Source organism: Centroberyx affinis, unplaced genomic scaffold (assembly GCF_046629955.1).
Source record: "Centroberyx affinis isolate AG114_WGS23_722 - 3 ecotype Tasmania unplaced genomic scaffold, CSIRO-AGI_Caff_v1 ptg001626l_1, whole genome shotgun sequence".
NCBI lineage: Eukaryota > Metazoa > Chordata > Actinopteri > Beryciformes > Berycidae > Centroberyx > Centroberyx affinis.
In genome coordinates, this window is record NW_027280065.1 from 26523 (window position 1) to 43955 (window position 17433).

At 40.4% G+C, this 17433-nt stretch overlaps 1 protein-coding gene across 1 annotated transcript in view; it reads left to right on the forward strand.

Annotated features, from left to right (window-relative positions):
* LOC139651292 (autotaxin-like) overlaps positions 1–12276 on the forward strand; it is a gene marked incomplete at its 5' end in the record, with an annotated part of 36712 nt that extends 24436 nt beyond the window's left edge. Inside the window, one exon of the mRNA XM_071528158.1 lies at positions 8819–12276. Coding sequence (XP_071384259.1) covers positions 8819–8989 — 171 coding nt within the window. The remainder of the gene's footprint in view (positions 1–8818) is intronic.
* Between the last annotated feature and the right edge of the window lie 5157 nt (positions 12277–17433).

Sequence of the window (17433 nt, forward strand, 5' to 3'; positions counted from 1 at the left end):
AGGAAAAACAGCTTATTTAATCACACTATTTGCCACCCAGTGAAAGCATGTTTTAATTTAGGCCAGACATAAAATGTATTTTTACATTTATTTAGTAAATCAGGGGGTGAGTCTTTATTTGTATCTCAAAACTGAGGATTCAAACTCACCTACAGAGCGAACTCCGGCCACACTGATCTGTCAAAAAACGGACAGAATTACTAACGGATCGATTTCTGTCCGTTGGGTTGTTTTGGAAACGCTAAACGCTATTTTAAAAAAAACGCCTCTGATTTGCGGTGATGAATCCGTCAAGAAACAGTTCAACTGGGTTGCGTTGCCCGGACAACGGACAGCTCTCATTGAAAATGAATTGAAATGAACAGAGACGGACAGACACAACGGACTACTCTCCCGTTCTCTCCTAGGAACCGAAATTTCAAAAAGGTAGGAGTCGGACTGCTACGCCTACCAAACATGAAGCGAAGTGCTGCGGTTATGCAGTTACAACACTATGACTAGTATTTAAAATATTTTTTTTATAATCAGATGATCTGCTTAATGAGGTTGCTTAAGCATAGGCTATAGGGAGGAAAAGTAGGCTATAGGGAGGAAAAGTAGGCTATAGGGAGGAAAAGTAGGCTATAGGGAGGAAATAGTAATTAACATCCAACATAGGCTACATACATGCAAAAAGTATAAAAGAAAGTATATATCCGTTTCATTACGGACATATGGAAGATCTTTTCTTGTTTGTCTATAAAATCAACATCAAAATCAAAATCAACCCAAAAAGGGTTAATGGTGCTGACTCACCATTAAAAAAGGTTTTATATGCACGTTTTGGGGAATAGCAGCATATCTTCTTGTATTATATATGAGATACAGTATATACAGTAAGTGGTTATTGTATATACATAATTTATATATGAAATCAAAACCCATAAAAGCCATACTATTACACTGCTGTTAGACAATAAACATGGATCTGCAAAATGTTTTTTTCCAGGAATGAAGAGAATGCTCATTTTCTCACTGCTGCCCCATATGTTTTTTTGAAATAATACAGAAATTATACAATTAAGATCTTTCAATTCACTTCCAATTCAAGGGAGAAAAGAACTTTAAAATTGCTGTTGGATGTTTTTTTCGACAACAACATTGCTAAATTACATCCACATATTAGTGTATTAGATATCATCGATGTGGTTTAAGTGCTCCTTTATGAATAAATAATTATCAGTGGTGCCTATGTTTGTCGACACAGACACTACTAATCAATGCTGTCAGATGAAAATCTTGTATCTCATCCGGTTAAATGAAACAGAAATGAAAGCTGGAATTTCACACAATTGCTACCTCTTCTTTACTGGGAGTAACAAATAATATTTAGGCAGCATTTGTTTCAGAATATTTACTTTGAAAAACAACTAAGATGAAGGAAAAATATCAAACATCTCATGACTATTATGATAACGTATCCAAAGAAAACCTGATTTTTGCAGGGATAGAACCTATCCCTGCAAAAATAAAACAACCAGAAGTGGGACCAAAACAAAACAGGACCAAAACAGGAATAATGTGGAACCAAAAATAAAAAATTCCCGAAGACACTACTGCTATGTAAAATTACAGAAGAAAAGCTGAGGTTTTCTCTTACCAGTAGCGTTAAGCATTGACCTTTCCCCTACCTGCCAGTAATACAGCTCTTTTATTGCCTGTCTGTCAGTTGATGTAACCCTGACCCTTTGACTCCAACACTGTTTATCTCTAACAGCACAGTAGTGAGAGCAAAAGGTTGGGGTCCTAAACAGTGTTATGAACCTTCATCGGTCATTTCACACTGATTATTCATTGGTCACACTGCTGTCACAAGATCAGTTGATTGGTTGGCTGAGAAGATGATGATCATCGCGCCCACACACACACACACACACACACACACACACATACACACACACATGTCAACAGACTGAAAGTCACAGTGAAACCGCATTTTGAGACTATCTTGCTTCCTTATTTTGAAGTATTTCCTTTTGATACAGGTGTAAACCAATGGGAGATCAGTTAAGGAGAGAAAGGCAGATTTACTGGATGGGAGGGGTGGAGGGGCGGGACTGTTGAAAACCTGTGATGGTTTTATTGGTTGGAGTACAGCATTAGGTCACAATTAAAGATACTCTGTTTTCCAGCAAGTAAAAGTAATAGGATTTTGACAACAAAATACAAAATACATTTTTTTTTGCCATTTTTGTAATTTACAGGTTTACAGGTTAACAGGTGTATATTATGGTGATGAATAATTTTGTAATGAAGACAAGTTCTCTTTAATGATACATGCTGCATGGAGAGAAGTACATCATAGCAAAGGGAATGGTGCAGTTCTCTGACAAGGCAAGGCAAGGCAAGTTTATTTATATAGGACAGGGGTACTCAAATACAAATCTTAAAGGTCCACAAAGAAAATGTTTAATTAGACAAAGGTCCGTTTATTAAGGTCAGTCAAGCTTTTAACCAATTATAATTAAATTATTAAATTAATAATATAAAATTAAATATAAAATATATATAATATAATATAAAATTAAATTATATAAAATATATAAAATTAAATTAAATAAAACATAAAATTACATATAAAATTAAATTAAATAGAATCTACAAATCACCATTTCCCCATTATCTCCATCCCCCAAAACCGGTTCACACACACCATCCACCAGAGGTGAATCAAACCATCCCAAGAATCAAAGTCCAAATAAGTCCAGAACTATTGTACATTGTGTCAAACACTGTTGCTTAATGAGAGAAGTGGCAGACTTTGAACTTTGGACCAAAAGGTGTAATGGCCAGGCAGAGACACTGATGCAAGTGTTCATTGGTGAGTCGGCTGCGGTACTCGTTCTTCACCGTGTTCATTGTTGAGAATGCAGACTCACTGCTGTAGGCTGGCCACCTTTGAACACGCCATTTTAGATTGATTCACGTTCCAAATCTAGGCTAGTAGCTAACAGCTGACGAAACGAGCTGCGCTCTCAACTTGATTCCACCGGTCTTTGTTCTCTTCTCTTGTAAAAATAAAGTTTGAAAAAAAAAAGTGCGGCTCTACAGTATGACGTCACGGCCGCGACCCGCCGCTGTCATGGAGATGATGGGACGCTGAATGTGATTGGACCAAACCAAAGCAGAGTAGACGTCCTCACACAGACAGTGGAGCAGTCAGACATTCAGAGCGCTGCTTGCAGTGGAGAAAGTGGAGAATTTTGACTCGTTGCGTTGCGGCGAAGTCTCGCAGATAATACAAATAATACATATGAAAAGTATAATTTGCTCAGAGTCCGGAGACAGTTGTGGTTTGGTCCGGACTTTGAGGATGACGGATATAGGACATTTCAGCAACAAGGCAATTCAAAGTGGTTTACATAAAACCAGTATTGGTATTGAGTAGTCACTCTCACACTGGTGACTAGGGCTGGGTATCGGTACTCGATACCTTTAAGGTATCGACCGAAATAACCCAGTACCAAGCAGTATCGAAACTTCTCCAGTCAAACGATACCTACATTCGATACTTTTTGTACACAGATCTAGACTATAAAACTAAAAAATGACTATTTGGATGGTTTTGCTCGCAGCCAATCACCGCAAGCGTTCTTCGACTTAATGTGACGTGTGATTGGCCGACTACCACAGCAGCTACAGCCCATACAGTCTGTGGTGATGAAGTCGAGTGCGGTGTGTGTGTGACGGAGTCGGCAGTTCAGCGTGCCGAGATGCCACCAAAACGTAAAAAAAAAAGGTATCGAATGAAGTACTCTATTGGTATTGGTATCAGTTTAAGGGTCCTGGTATTGGTACTGGTATCGTAATTTTTTAAACGATACCCAGCCCTACTGGTGACACCAGTATACGATTAAGTGTGCCTTACCTCTCCAAAGATAATCACAACATAAAAGACCTTTTGTGGGCCTCACCTGACAAAAAAATGTATAGTGCTATAACTTTTCGGGGGTCAGACTAACCTGGCTTATATCTTCAAGGACAGCCACCTGCAAGCCCCCCCCCCTCCCAGTATCTCATAATGTTTGTACGGATGTCCCTCCCGGTATCTCATAATGTTTGTACGGATGTCCCTCCCGGTATCTCATAATGTTTGTACGGATGTTGTATAAGTGGGTCTCAGGAACAATAGGATCTTGTCTATGCATGATAGTCATAAACCCTCACATGGAAAGCACATGAAAGCACCTGATGAGCTCATGATAATCAAAACATTTAATTGTGGCTTCAAGGCCGAGGAGGAGAGAGAGAGAGAGAGAGAGAGAGAGAGAGAGAGAGAGAGTGAAATAAAAAAAAAGTAAGAGAGATTTTTTGCTTGTTTTCAAAATCAAGTAATAGCTTGAGTGATTTTATTCCCGGCTGCAAATGACTCAAACACTGGTAACTATTAAAATAAAAGACACCCCAACATCCAACACATGGACAAGATATGAGTCAAGTATGATGTCAGTCATCATAGTTATTTTGGCATCTGTGTAAACAATAAAAAGACCAATGGGTGTGTGTGTGTGTGTGTGGATGCCGTGTGTGTGTGTGTGTAAAACCCTCCCTCCTTTTGGAACTACTACCCCAGGCTGTTTGGATAATAACAGCTGGGTAAGAACAGTGTGTTCTTTGGCAACTTACCTGATAAAATAGACATTTTTAAAAGATTGTTATTTTCCATTTATGTTGGTGGGTTATCATTCATCCCTACAGTAATTCATGAGTTGTTCCTTCCAGATATTTGTGGAATCTGTGCCAAGGCAAACTGAACAGACCTGTTGCCTCGGGGTTGCAGGTTAATGTGGTTTATTTATCGCTGGGGCAAAATGATCGTTTAGCATGTCAGTGCTTGGAAAACTCACTCTCTTCCTAATAAATTGAAGAGGAAATTGAAATTGAATAGGCGTACTGAGATGGATTTCCCCCCCTTGAAATAGCATAAACTCATCCAAAACTAGTCATGACTTCTGGCTCATTGGGAGTGACAGTGTGTGTGTCTGCAGAGGGCCTGCTGCCTTCTGTCTGGGTTTTCTTATTTCTGAATGTTTGGGAACGTTTCTGGGCGTCAATGTTTTGGAAGCAGGTGTGCAACCAAATCCACCGATGAGTCCTTTCATATCTAAAAGCCTCGTGGCTATGGCAGCGGTCTGAACTCTAAAACAGAGGAACTGCGTAGCTTCTTTGTAGTAGAAAAGGTGGCACCCTAGCTAGCAGCTATCTGTCCAACAGAAAACAGGGACTGCCCCTTATTCCGAAACCCCAATATCCCGAAAAATGTCCACCCGATTGGACCGAAAGCCCATTTGTCCGACAGCCTGTTATCCCGGAGGTGGTTGGGTTGAGGCATGGGGTCACTGAGGTTAGGGTTAGAGCAAGCTTACGGTCAAGGCTGTCAGAAGCCACGGTTGTGGACGGAGCCAGGCGTGGAGTTTTCGGACTATTGGGGTTTCGGAATAATGGGCCGTCGGAACAATGGCATGGCACCCAGAAAACAGGTCAGCTCTGCGTCGCTCTTCATCCTCTCCTTCAGTACTCGCCAGCGGGTGAAACCCAACCCCAGATCCACCCTAGTTTCTCCTCGCTGTACTTGCGTTTTGTCTCATTCTGGCAGCGTGTCCAGGGGGCGTGGCTTCGTCTTGTTGAGCTGGAGAGGAAGGGTCAACTTTGAAAGTTGTTTATATAAGCCACAACCGGCAAAATGTTACTCAGTATGACTTTAACCACAGCGGAAGTGCAGCACATAGACCAAGTATGTGTAGTGCGTGTGTGCGTGTGTGTGTGTGAGCACAGCTAACCATGCTTCACTGGTTTCTATGCCAACCGTTGATGGTGAGACCTAGTCAGTGATCTCTCTTGTTTTCTCCAGAGAGCTCAATAACAATACATGATACAAACTTCAAACTCAAACTGCAGGTTCCCCCTATAGAGTAGATGATCTGATTAGATTTTGGAACACTGTGCCGCGTAAATGTGCATATTAATGAGGAAAAATGGCGAGGCATTAGGCAGCTAAGTTCTTCATGATTATGTCTTCTTTAACAACATCGACACCCTCTTGGATATTACTGCTGTATATTAAAACATTATAATTTAACCCAATATCTCCCAAAAATACTATTATAGGGTTAACATAGGGTTCCTCCATTGTTGTTGTTACTGTGATGTAAGGAAGTGTGTTACACTTAATCGCCAGTAGAGGGCGTTTTGTTTCTTTCTGTTGTGTTGCCGGAGTTTTGAGTCTTTTGTCCCTCCGTGGCCACCGTAGAGCTAGTTCTGTTTTCATGTTACAAGGTAGGCACTGGTATCTGCTGTTCGCCCGTATAAATTGGTATTTTAAAATATGTCAAATGCACATCATTGTTAGATTTTATATCAAATGGCTGTTACAGATGTTTTTATACAACAGAGCCGATTATTGTTTGAAAATGGAAGTTGGAAAGCTGAATTTGACACACTGTACTTATTATACGGTTGAGCTAGCTAAACACAATATTGGTTAACATGATAAAATGTTAGCAGGTTAATTAGGCTATTACTTTGTATGCTATTGATATTTTTTCCATATTGACTGAGCATTTCTTTGAGTGTTTTGTTTATTTTTGTGGTCTCAGAAAAGTAACAGTTCTGCTTTCATGTTACAAGACCAGCTGCCTGTATGCTGCGTGTGGTGCTGCAAGAGAGAAAACAAGCTGTTAAAATGCAGAAAGCCTGCTCTGCCTCAACCGCCATCAGGACACCTGTCTCCCATCTGTACCACTGTCTGCTCCCTCTGTCAATATACTTTAAAATTAACACAACGCAAGAACAGGATTGCAGTGACTTAAGACACGCCCTCAGGAAATATTTTACGCCTCAGAACGTCCCAACATCACTGAAAAGTCAATGGAAAACAGGGGATTTAGCATGAACAAACAATATAGAGCACAATGTAGAATATATCCTATTAATTTAATGTCACTTTAATATCAAAAATGTTCCATATTGTCACTTTAAAGCACGTTCTGTTTCCCATGCTTCCAGAGGGCCATGAAATCATTTATACCACATTAATGAAACTCTTAATGTCGCCCTTTGGTTCACTTTCTATTAGGAGTCAGTCTCTCTAACCCAGAGGGCGACCTGCTTCCCTGTAGAACAGCATGGCACCGTTGCACTTTGTGCTGTCTGTCCATTGTGTCTGCGTTCACTAACACTTATCATATGTTGTAAATATCAGTGCAGTGATTCATCCGTACTGAAACAAATTCCACTGAACTCGCTCTGTGGCAATAAAAGGAGCATGAGGTTGAGACGATCAGGGAGAGAATACACAGTAAGGCTGCGTTCACATCAAGCATGTTTGGACCGGTTCAGTGGAACTACGGAGCGTTTCCTCCTGTAGTCCAGTTTGTTTGGGCAGGTGAGAACAAAACCATTCGAAGTCGGTTGTGCACCAAATAAAAAACAACTTCCAAGCGAACTGTAGAGCGGTTTGTTACAAGGAGAACGTAATTGGACCAACTACTAGTTGTCCCCCACCAAAGGGGAGACTATGGATCGATCTCCGTCCGTTAGTTAGTTTGTTCGTTCTTTAGTTAGTCACACTGTAATGTTGACTTTGTGCCGCTAGGGGGCGGCATTGATAATGAATGGGGACTCAGTGGTAAAGCAGGTCATACAGTTAAAGTTATCATACAATGTGGGGGACAATGAATGGGGACTCAGTGGTAAAGCAGTACAGTTAAAGTTATCATAGGTAACATAATAGTCTACACACACTACACACTTGGAGACTTCAGACTGGGTTGATGTGTTGAAGTGAGAGTCAATGGAGAATTTTTGGGCAAACCTCTAACCACAAGACACTGTAGTTATTGTCCAGTTGTTGGACTGTTGTTCTGTTATTGCATCATCACTGCACTGCCACTGTGCCTCAGTGTTGACTACTTATATCATATTACCACTTACCTACTGTGCAATACCATATATCACTTATCATTTAGCATTTATATTATTCATAACACTCATGCTCCTGGTGTTGTATGTTATATTGTATATTGTATTATAAATTGTGTTGTAGTGTACATTGTGTAATCTATGGATTGTATTTACTGCGTATTGTAGTTCTTAAAACAGGATAATTACAGTTACTACATTTCAAGATATAACTTGTAAGCCTAATTCTGAGGAGAGTAGGCAAGAAAAATATATGGTCAATCTGTCCTTTCATTGTCCCATACCAAAATGCTTATACAATTTCACTCATATTTCAAGTTCACTCAGCAATCACTGACTGACCCAAGGGTGGAACTACATCACTGGTGGGGGACAACATGTTTACTATTTGCTTGTTTATGTTTTAGGATGGATATTGACATCTGATAGACAGCAGTTCCTCGTGCTTGGAAAGCCTAGCATAACAAAATGAACTGAGGGCAAACAGAGTCTGGACTGATGCTCATATTCAACTTTTTATTCATGTGTTCTTACCTGGTATGAAGACCAGAGAATTATGGCAAACAGCACAGACAAGTCCATAGTTGAAGCTTCGGATTTGTTTTGACCCCCCGTTCCCCGGCTGCCAAAATCTTTAATCTTGCAGGATGACAGGTCACAAATAAGCAAGCTACTTGTTGTCATTGTGACTTTTGTTTACAAGTCCTGGTTCGCTTGTATTTGGTCAGTGTGAACCTAAATAAGCCAAATATAAGAATGTTACAAAGTCAACTTTTCAACTATGTTTTGGACCAAAACAAACAAACTGTAGGTCGCAGCCTTAAATAACCACTTCATGTCTGTCACTGTGTCTCTGCAGAGCGCTGAGGACGAGTCGCAGTGGGTGGAGGAGCTGCTGAAGCTTCACACGGCCCGAGTCCGAGACGTGGAGATCCTGACCGGACTGGACCTGTACCGATCCACCAACCTCACCTACACCGACACCCTGACCCTCAAAACCTACCTGCACACCTTTGAGAGTGACGACTAGGCGTTCAGAGACAGACAGATGTACAGATGTAGCCCTTACAGAAGTCCTACGTTTTACTGCATGCTCACTGCGCAACCGGTCCCTTCGCTGCTCCACTCCTGAGAGGAATTGCTTGGAAAATACAAATTTTGCTCCCTTTTCAGCCATCAGAAGATGGAAAGAACGGCTTGGCAAGTTGTAGTTTGAAAGATTAGCGTTTTCTGTTACAATATGGGGATTCAATTCTGTCCACAAAACTTGAGAAAGAATAGGCTGTAGTGTCTGTTGCAGTACTAGTGCAGGATGGATGCAGGACGGGGGACTTTTTTGACGGCTACCATTATACATTCATGCATACGTACATACATATACACTTAAAGCAACATGCATATACATGAACACGAAGCACACACACACATACATACACACATAGGATACATCATGTGTGTACACCAGGGTCAGAAATTAACAGGGGCTCAGGGCAAAAAAAAGTTAATAAAAAGAAAGTTCATAAATGCCCATGAAATTAAAAATGAGGGAACAAAACTTTAGGCGTGCCCTTTATTGCATTTTACCTGATTCACATTTGTTTTGTAGAGTTGTCAAAGATTTGTGCATGATTATAACTAATGTCCCCATTGGGCCACCGTAGGTGATTTGTAGGAGCCGATGAGGGTGTTTTCTTTGCAACGCGTTCTTGGCAAGAAAAATGGAGCAGTTTCTGATCAGAAAACATCTGAGTACGCAGCCTGGAGCGGGAGAAAGTGTTGGCTCCACACAGCCAGCTTTTGAAAAAGATGCCGACCAACCCAAAGGACTGTGTCGAGAGAGGGGAAAACAGCAAAATTTTAACAAAAAATAAAAATCTTAGTGGTACAAATTGAGTGTTTCCTTGCCAATATGCAACGCAAATGTATTATTTTCAAGTTAAATTAATAAAATTGCCCCGAAAAGGACCAAAATGCCCCTATAAATCAGATCAAAGGGGCAAAAAATGGCCTCTGAAAAAAAGTCATTTCTTTCCCTGGTGCACACATGAACAAATCCATGTCAGCTCACTCACACACACATTACTGTAATGTGCGCACACATCGTAACACCTTCCCTCTCTGTTCCCAAATCCTCCTCCCTCCTTCTCATCTGTCTTTTCCCTCTCATCCCTCTTTCCCTCCCTCTGTCCCAGCTGATCTTCTAGGTGTATATTTTTATACAATTTGTCATATTTATTATGTAGCAGAATAATAATAACAGCACCTAGTGTTACAGTATTAATCCAATGTAACAGATCTGTCCCATTGTTACTGTAATAGAAGGTATGAATGGTACAGTGATGTAGTGTCTAGCAGGTGGGCAAACTCGAAACACCAGTCGCCAGAAGTCTGTTCATTTTCTAGGACCAGTCAACAGAAATGCTAACCAGTCTCCTCGTTTCCTCGTGTCACCTGCGTTCACACTTACAGCAACTTGGTTGATGTGTTGCTCTGTTCTGTCTGATGGTAGACGGGACAACAGGCTCTGATTGCATCTGTGTAGCGCTCTGCAGCTATAAAGTTCGATACAGTCAAAACATATTTTTTTGCTGCTTTGGTATTGCCTTTTATAACGTTACACAGTTTAGATGAGTTTACAACTAGCTAGCAAGCAGTAATTAGGTAGCATTAATAAAAACTCTGTAAAATGACTTCAGAGCTTATCATCGACTCCAACGATGGATCAACCGTTCTCCGAGCTTCGCTTTAGAGATGTTTATTCCTGTCGTCTTTCAAATGAAAGTTGTAGAGAACTGGGAAGCTTTGAATGGCTGGAATCAACTTCCTTGTCCATTTTGCACTTGCCAGGTGGAACTTCATGAAATAAAATTCCAACAGTAGGGAAATCTGATTGGCTGTCGACAGCCGATGACGGTGAAAACTTCAGCCGTGGCGACTAGCTTGAGGACCGTTTCCTTGGTCGCTCTGGAGGAAATGAATGGACTCCCGGTGACTTGTTCATCGTGTTGCTCGCAGTGTAAACGCAGGGTCAGTGTGGATTGGCAACATTGCCCATCAGCGGCCAATCACCTGCTAGTGTTGCTATATGTGTAGCCTATCACTGCAACACCATTGGGGCTAAAGCTTTCAATCAGATAGTTCAAATCATCCATCGGACAGCAGCACAGTGATTTGTTTGCTAGCGGTGTGAACGCACAGTAAGCCAGTGCTACTCAGGCTGGTGGGCGGGGTTAACCAGAGAAAAATCTGAGCGTGCTCAGTACACCGCCGCGTCTCCCGGCCGCACCACAGCACTGAGCTGCAGGGTTTTTATGTGTTGAGTGGCTTCTAAGGAAACGGCTTAATAGTATATGGAGTGTCTTTTTTGGGATAGAAATAGTTTCTCAGTGCCTTATTGGTTTTAGGTCGTCAACCTTGTTTCTGTCAATCTCAAGTCTTTTCCAGCATATGGTACAATAATCACTCACAGTAATGACCTGTGTATGATATAGTCAGTAGTCCGATTACTTGCATGTCTTGCATTAGCCACCTGGGTCGAACAGTATTGGTATGCTTTGTTGTAGCTGACTTGCTTCATAGGACAAAGCAATAGAGCTGAAACATGTCTGCACATGTCTGCTCATTTTCAACGGTGATAGCCTACTAAATAATGTAGTAATATAATATTGATTACTGATTTGTGATGACTCTTCTCCTCATCCCTAAAAACAGACATCATGTCTGACAGTAAAACCCTGGTGGAGCGGCTCCAATCACAGGATAGTATTTTACAAATATTGGGTCAGGATCCAAAGGTGGGTCGTGGGAAGCGTAAAATGGGTTTCCAAATTATTCTGGATTGATTATTGATTGGTTATGTTTCCAAAGCCCTTTCTGTCACTGCTACTTTAAACAGAAATATAAGGATTTAGCTAAAGGTGACACAGGAGACAGACAATACTGCCTTCATCTTGGATAGGCAAATGCGGCAAAGTCAATGCACTACTGTTGGTTATAATTCTAGGTAAGCTTGCCCATCTACACTGCCGGGAAAGGATACCGATGTATAATGGTTTCTAGCTCATGAAAGGTTGTTTGAGAAACGTATGAGACAGGTGTTTAAGGTTTAAGTCAAAATCACAGAATAGTTTGCTCCCTAGAAATTAAACTGTACAGTCTCAGACCTATTAACGGGGCTTCCCATGTTCCCTAGTATCAGTGTCCAATGTGGAGGGAACAGAGTGTCTTGATGAAGTTTTGATCTGTACACTGTTGAATGTTTTCGCCATCCTAAACTGTCCATTAACTTGTGATTTGAATAAATTCTTATAATGTTGCAGAGGGGCATTTGGAGTCATTTGTTGATTTGTTCTCTGCTGTGTTTTTTTTTTTTTCTGCAGTGTCAATTTTATGTAGTGAATGAACAGAGATACAGAGTGGAAGAGAGAAGAAACAGATTTGGGAAGAGGACACCAGAGGAGAGAATATGATGGAGGAGAAGAAGACAGAGGAGAAGAGAGGAGAGAGGAAACAGCTGTGGCATCAGGATCAGTGACTCCTACAGTAAACGAGTGCAGAGAGTGATTCACTGATTAGTGTGCTAATCAAAACCAGCAGACTGTCACAACGTTAAACGCCCCATGGCATGACCTCCCAGAACTTCCCGGAAAACAGAATATCTTTAATGGTGACCTCATGCTGCAGTAGCTAGGCGTAAATATACAAAGAAAGATATTGAGAAGTCACTCTCACACTGGTGACACCTCTGGTCAGCCAGTAGAACTTCTCTGAGAGTGACTCCCTCAGTTTTTCCTCTCAAAAGGAAATCAAGAAGATCAAGAAGCCGGTATGTTTTTTTTTAATGAGTCCTGTTTGTTTTGAGACTATCGTGTTATTGGTTTATTGGAAGTTATTCCTTTGTCATAGGCCATGGAAATATTTTAAAGCCTGTCAGCCAGGAAGACTAATCAGACCATGTGGTGTGTGTGTGTGTGTGTGTGTGTGTGTGTGGGTGTGTGTGGCGTGCATACAGCCATTACCAATCAGTGCTGACGTTCATGTACAAACCGGGACGCAGCTCACCCCCCGATAGATCTCATTGTTGGTAAAAAGCCGTCCTTTTACTGTATGAAAGCCCTTTGGCTGCATAAAGCCGACCAATAAACACAGTTAATGAGGTTAGTGTCCAAGTCAGACAGTGGTTCGATCAATATCGAATGGAAAGATGCTGCATGAAAGGGTGGAGCTCTTTACCGAAATGCAATATGTACATTCGGGGGGGGGGGGGGGGGGGGAAATCACGTAATATCTTAGTTTATTATAATATTCCAGATACAGGCTGTTAAAGTGTCATTTTGTAAACCAAAAATTTGTTACCTGCTATGCTTTAATTTGAATTTTAGAAATGTCTCTTCAGGAATTTTCCACACAAAATGTCAAAAAACACAAAAATATGTTTTAACTTTTGCCATCTCACTGTTTTCAAACGGTTCTCATAAGGTTCTTAAATTGTTCTCATTGTTAAAAAACTGAATTGTTAATTTTTTGTTGTAATTCTTATACTGTGCATGCCATTTCTATAAAACTACACATACAAGTGTTGAAAACATCAAATACTGCATCTTCCATAATTCCAGTAGACAGAGGCAACTTCTACTAAAGTGTTACACAGTTGGTCCTGTTGTTATTTACCTAACCTCGACCTAAGTATGTCCTGCCTGTGAGAAAAACGAACCACAGAAACCACAGAGGAAATAAGCTTTTTTATATGCATATAAAAAACATCTGGAAAGGACGAGAAATGACTTACATTCCAATTCTGAAACCTTCAAAGCAATCTACAACGTTTCTCTCTTTACCCGACACTGGCCTAAATTAGGCGGAGATATCTATCTATCTGTATGTCTTTCTAAGTCTGCCTATTCCTCTCTCTCTCCATCCCTTGCTCACTTGTTCGCCCTCGGGTTAGCCTCCTGTCACAACATGCCCTCATCCCTTGTTTGTGCTGTTCCTGGATGCACATCGACTAGTACATTCAAAAGCAAAGTGTCCTATATCCTGATGAAAGAAGTGGAGCGATGGACTTTGATGAGTTCACACTAGGGCTGAACGATTTTGAAAAAATATCTAATTGCGATTATTTTGACTGATATTGCAATTGCGATATGATTTGCGATATTAGAGGGAATGATAATTTTTACATCATTATTCTCATTTTCATTGAAAAACATATTCAAATGATTATGGTGTGGTTTTTGCGGGGATCTGTACCAAACAAAGATGTTTTCTTAAGTCTGTAGAATATGTTGTGTAGGCCAGGACATCTCTGCAGCACCACAATATTTAATTTAAAATGGTATTTTGACACATTTCGCCTTTAACAAATATTGCGCCTCCTGCGATTTGAAAATTGCAGTAGGCCACATTGCGATTTCGATAAAATTTCAATTAATTGTTCAGCCCTAGTTCACACTGTAGTGATCAAAGGAAAAACCCTTGTTTGCAGCGCTCATTTCCCCCACAAGCACTTGAATAATTTCAACAAGGAAGATCCTGTTTTGCTCCTGGTTAGAGGGCTTTCAGGTGATGTAACCCCCCCTCTGGCGGCCATCTTGGAGGTCCTCAGCCCTGAACAGCTGATTGTGTTTCAAAACATCTCAACAGAATTGAACAGACAGTTAATTTCTGTCTGTTTCTGACTGAACTGATCGTTTCATCACTGATCCATCTGATTGATTTAGTGTTTAGATAATGTCAGCTTGTTAGCTAGCTAACCATAGCATCTGGTCAGCTAACTATCACTGTCTTGTTGTTAACACATCTGATTAGCACACTAGCTAAACATATCTAGTAGCAGCTAGCGTTAGTGGCAAGTTGCATATTAAAGCTATATGAATTGATATTAATATAACAATCAATAAATAGGTTGTATTATACCTTATCTGTCTGTGACCCTGTGTGTTGTTTCCCTGTTTCTCTAAAACTGGCTTTGATGTTTGGGATGTTTTTGGGTGTGTAGCCTCCCTTTTGCTGTGGGCATGGCTACTGGTGAGCTGGGTTGGGTCTATCAAATGTAGGAAAGTCACAGCAACAACAATGGTGGACAGCGGTAAGAAAAGGTATAAAAACAAAGCTAATTAACTGTATGGCAGACAGGGCCATTCTAAAACACAGTGAATTTCGGCATTACTTTATTTATTGCAGGTTGCCTGTGTTCACCGATTGCTTCTTCAACACCTGTGGAGGTTGTATGGATACTGGTTACCTCAGGCTAGATGACAGCTTATCAAGTGTTGACTAGCCTGCTGGCTAGTTAGCTAACAAAGACCCACTGTTTGTTCAACTTATTAACTGAGCTGACTCTTCTCAAGCTGCAACTGTTTTGGAGTAGAGACTAGGGCTAAAGACAAGACAGTTTACTATGTCAGAGTAAGACATCTGGAAACAAATCCACCTTATCATTCACTTTTACTTATAATGTGGCTGAAAGGATTTACCGCCACAGGTATTTCTCTTTTTCTTTGCCGGTTGTTACTAAGACATTATGTGTTCACAGCCAATTCTCTAATGTTCCTCTATTATGGTGCTAGCTGTGTTTGCTAGTTTTGTGATCCAACTGGAAAGCCTACAGTATCTATCTATCCGTCTCTTTCTCTCAGCCGCCATTGTTGGTTCAAATGGTCCAAACCTGCAGCTACATCATGTAAGTTACCTGCCTGTTTCAAAATCAAATTAATTCTACTAGCAATATAAGTTTTGCCTAGCTTACTAATTGCTATAGTTAGTGCCATACTGGCCGGTAGAGAATTCTCCCTGCTTCATCTCTTCAGTCTTTGTGTGATATAGCTAGAGAAAATGGTCTTATCTGCTGTTTTCAAATAGTTTTTTTGTTCATAGTTTGGTGGATGGTTAATATAACTGAACTGTGATATCATACATTTTTACTAATTGAAAGCCAACTTTCCACAGGTTTTTAGAAACCCCTTTTAGTAACTGACATTCCTTTGGAATAAGTGTATTTGTTTTAGTGGAGGAGGAAACAAGCCAAACAGGCGGCTGTAAGTTAAGGAATTTCAAAATTTTCTTCAAGGTTTTAGGCAACAGCAGAGGGTCCTTCAGAGCTAAAGTGCATTAACTGTGTGAGCAGTTGGTGCAGAAGTGGGTGTATTGTGTAGCTATTCATTACAAACATGTCAGAGAATGTATTTTTTGACCTAACAAGATGAAGGCCTGATAGGAACTAGCTAACGGCTATCAAACTAGCTAGCTAACTAGCTATCTAGCTAGTTCACATTTTAAATGTTGTTCTCAGCAGTTAAAGATTCACTCTATCAAACTACCTAAAATTGAAATAGTGTTTTTAAAAAGATGTTTTTTTCTTTATCTTAATCTCAGTAGTCCCTATTCCTTGTTGCTCAGTCCCATTCCAACAGAAAGTTAGTCCACTCTACATGCAATTAATCAATGCTGTATTGGAAAACCAAGACAGAATGCAGTAACTACAACTGCAATTTGAGTAAAGAAATCTTTGTTTTCCTCACTTTTTGAAATTAGTGCATTTTGGATCATCTTAAATGGTGGTTAAGAGATGAGATAGGGCCACAATCTTTATTCACAAGATAGAGAGCATGCAATGCATGCAGCAGTGAAGTAAAAATGACAGATATGATAGTTACTCTGCTTTTGCAGCGCAGCATGTAGCTACTGTATATTGCTCCAGTTCAAGTTATTGCAGTGCCAGTCAGAAGAGCCATGAATTAAATCATTGCATTGCAAAGACTAATATCTCTTTCCTAGTGCAAAAAGGTCCTAATTTCTCATAATTTTAAATATTGTCAGAGCTTCCCTTAGTAAAAAGAAGTTTACTTCAGTACACTTTTAGTGGGCTAAATTTAAAGTATACTCCTTGTATCATAGTTCCAAGCTCAAGGGTTGTAATGATACTGGAATAATCTGTGCCGTAAAACCCTTTCTGATAAAGTAAATGGCCAATTAATGGTGGTAATGTGTGAGTAATCAACATTTCACATCATCTCAGCATCATAATGCTCCATCAACTACATGTCCTATAATTAATCTGAATATTTGTACAATATATCAATAAACTGCTCTCACGCTATCAGCTGTTATTGACATTCACAGCAATCAGACTGTCTCACATTGCCAATTCAAAACTCTTACAGTGCTATTGATCATATACCGGGTCTTAGCTAATCATTAGCTACATCTGGCTACCTTTTCATCTTGCCTATCAGGTGAGTTTCTGGAGTGAAATGGCGTCAGAGAATTGTCATTTGTGGTTCCACAGAAACGTGAGGTTATCTCCTCGTTCTGACAATCAGTTACTTACAGCTCACACCTGGTCCAGAGGTCATCGCTCTCGTCTGGTGATATCTGCCTTTCTCCACAAGTAGAGGAGTGTGTTTCCCCTGGGTCAGGGCAGTGTGTGTGTGTGCGTTGTGAGTGTGTGTGACGGCTGCGTTCAGAATCGCAATC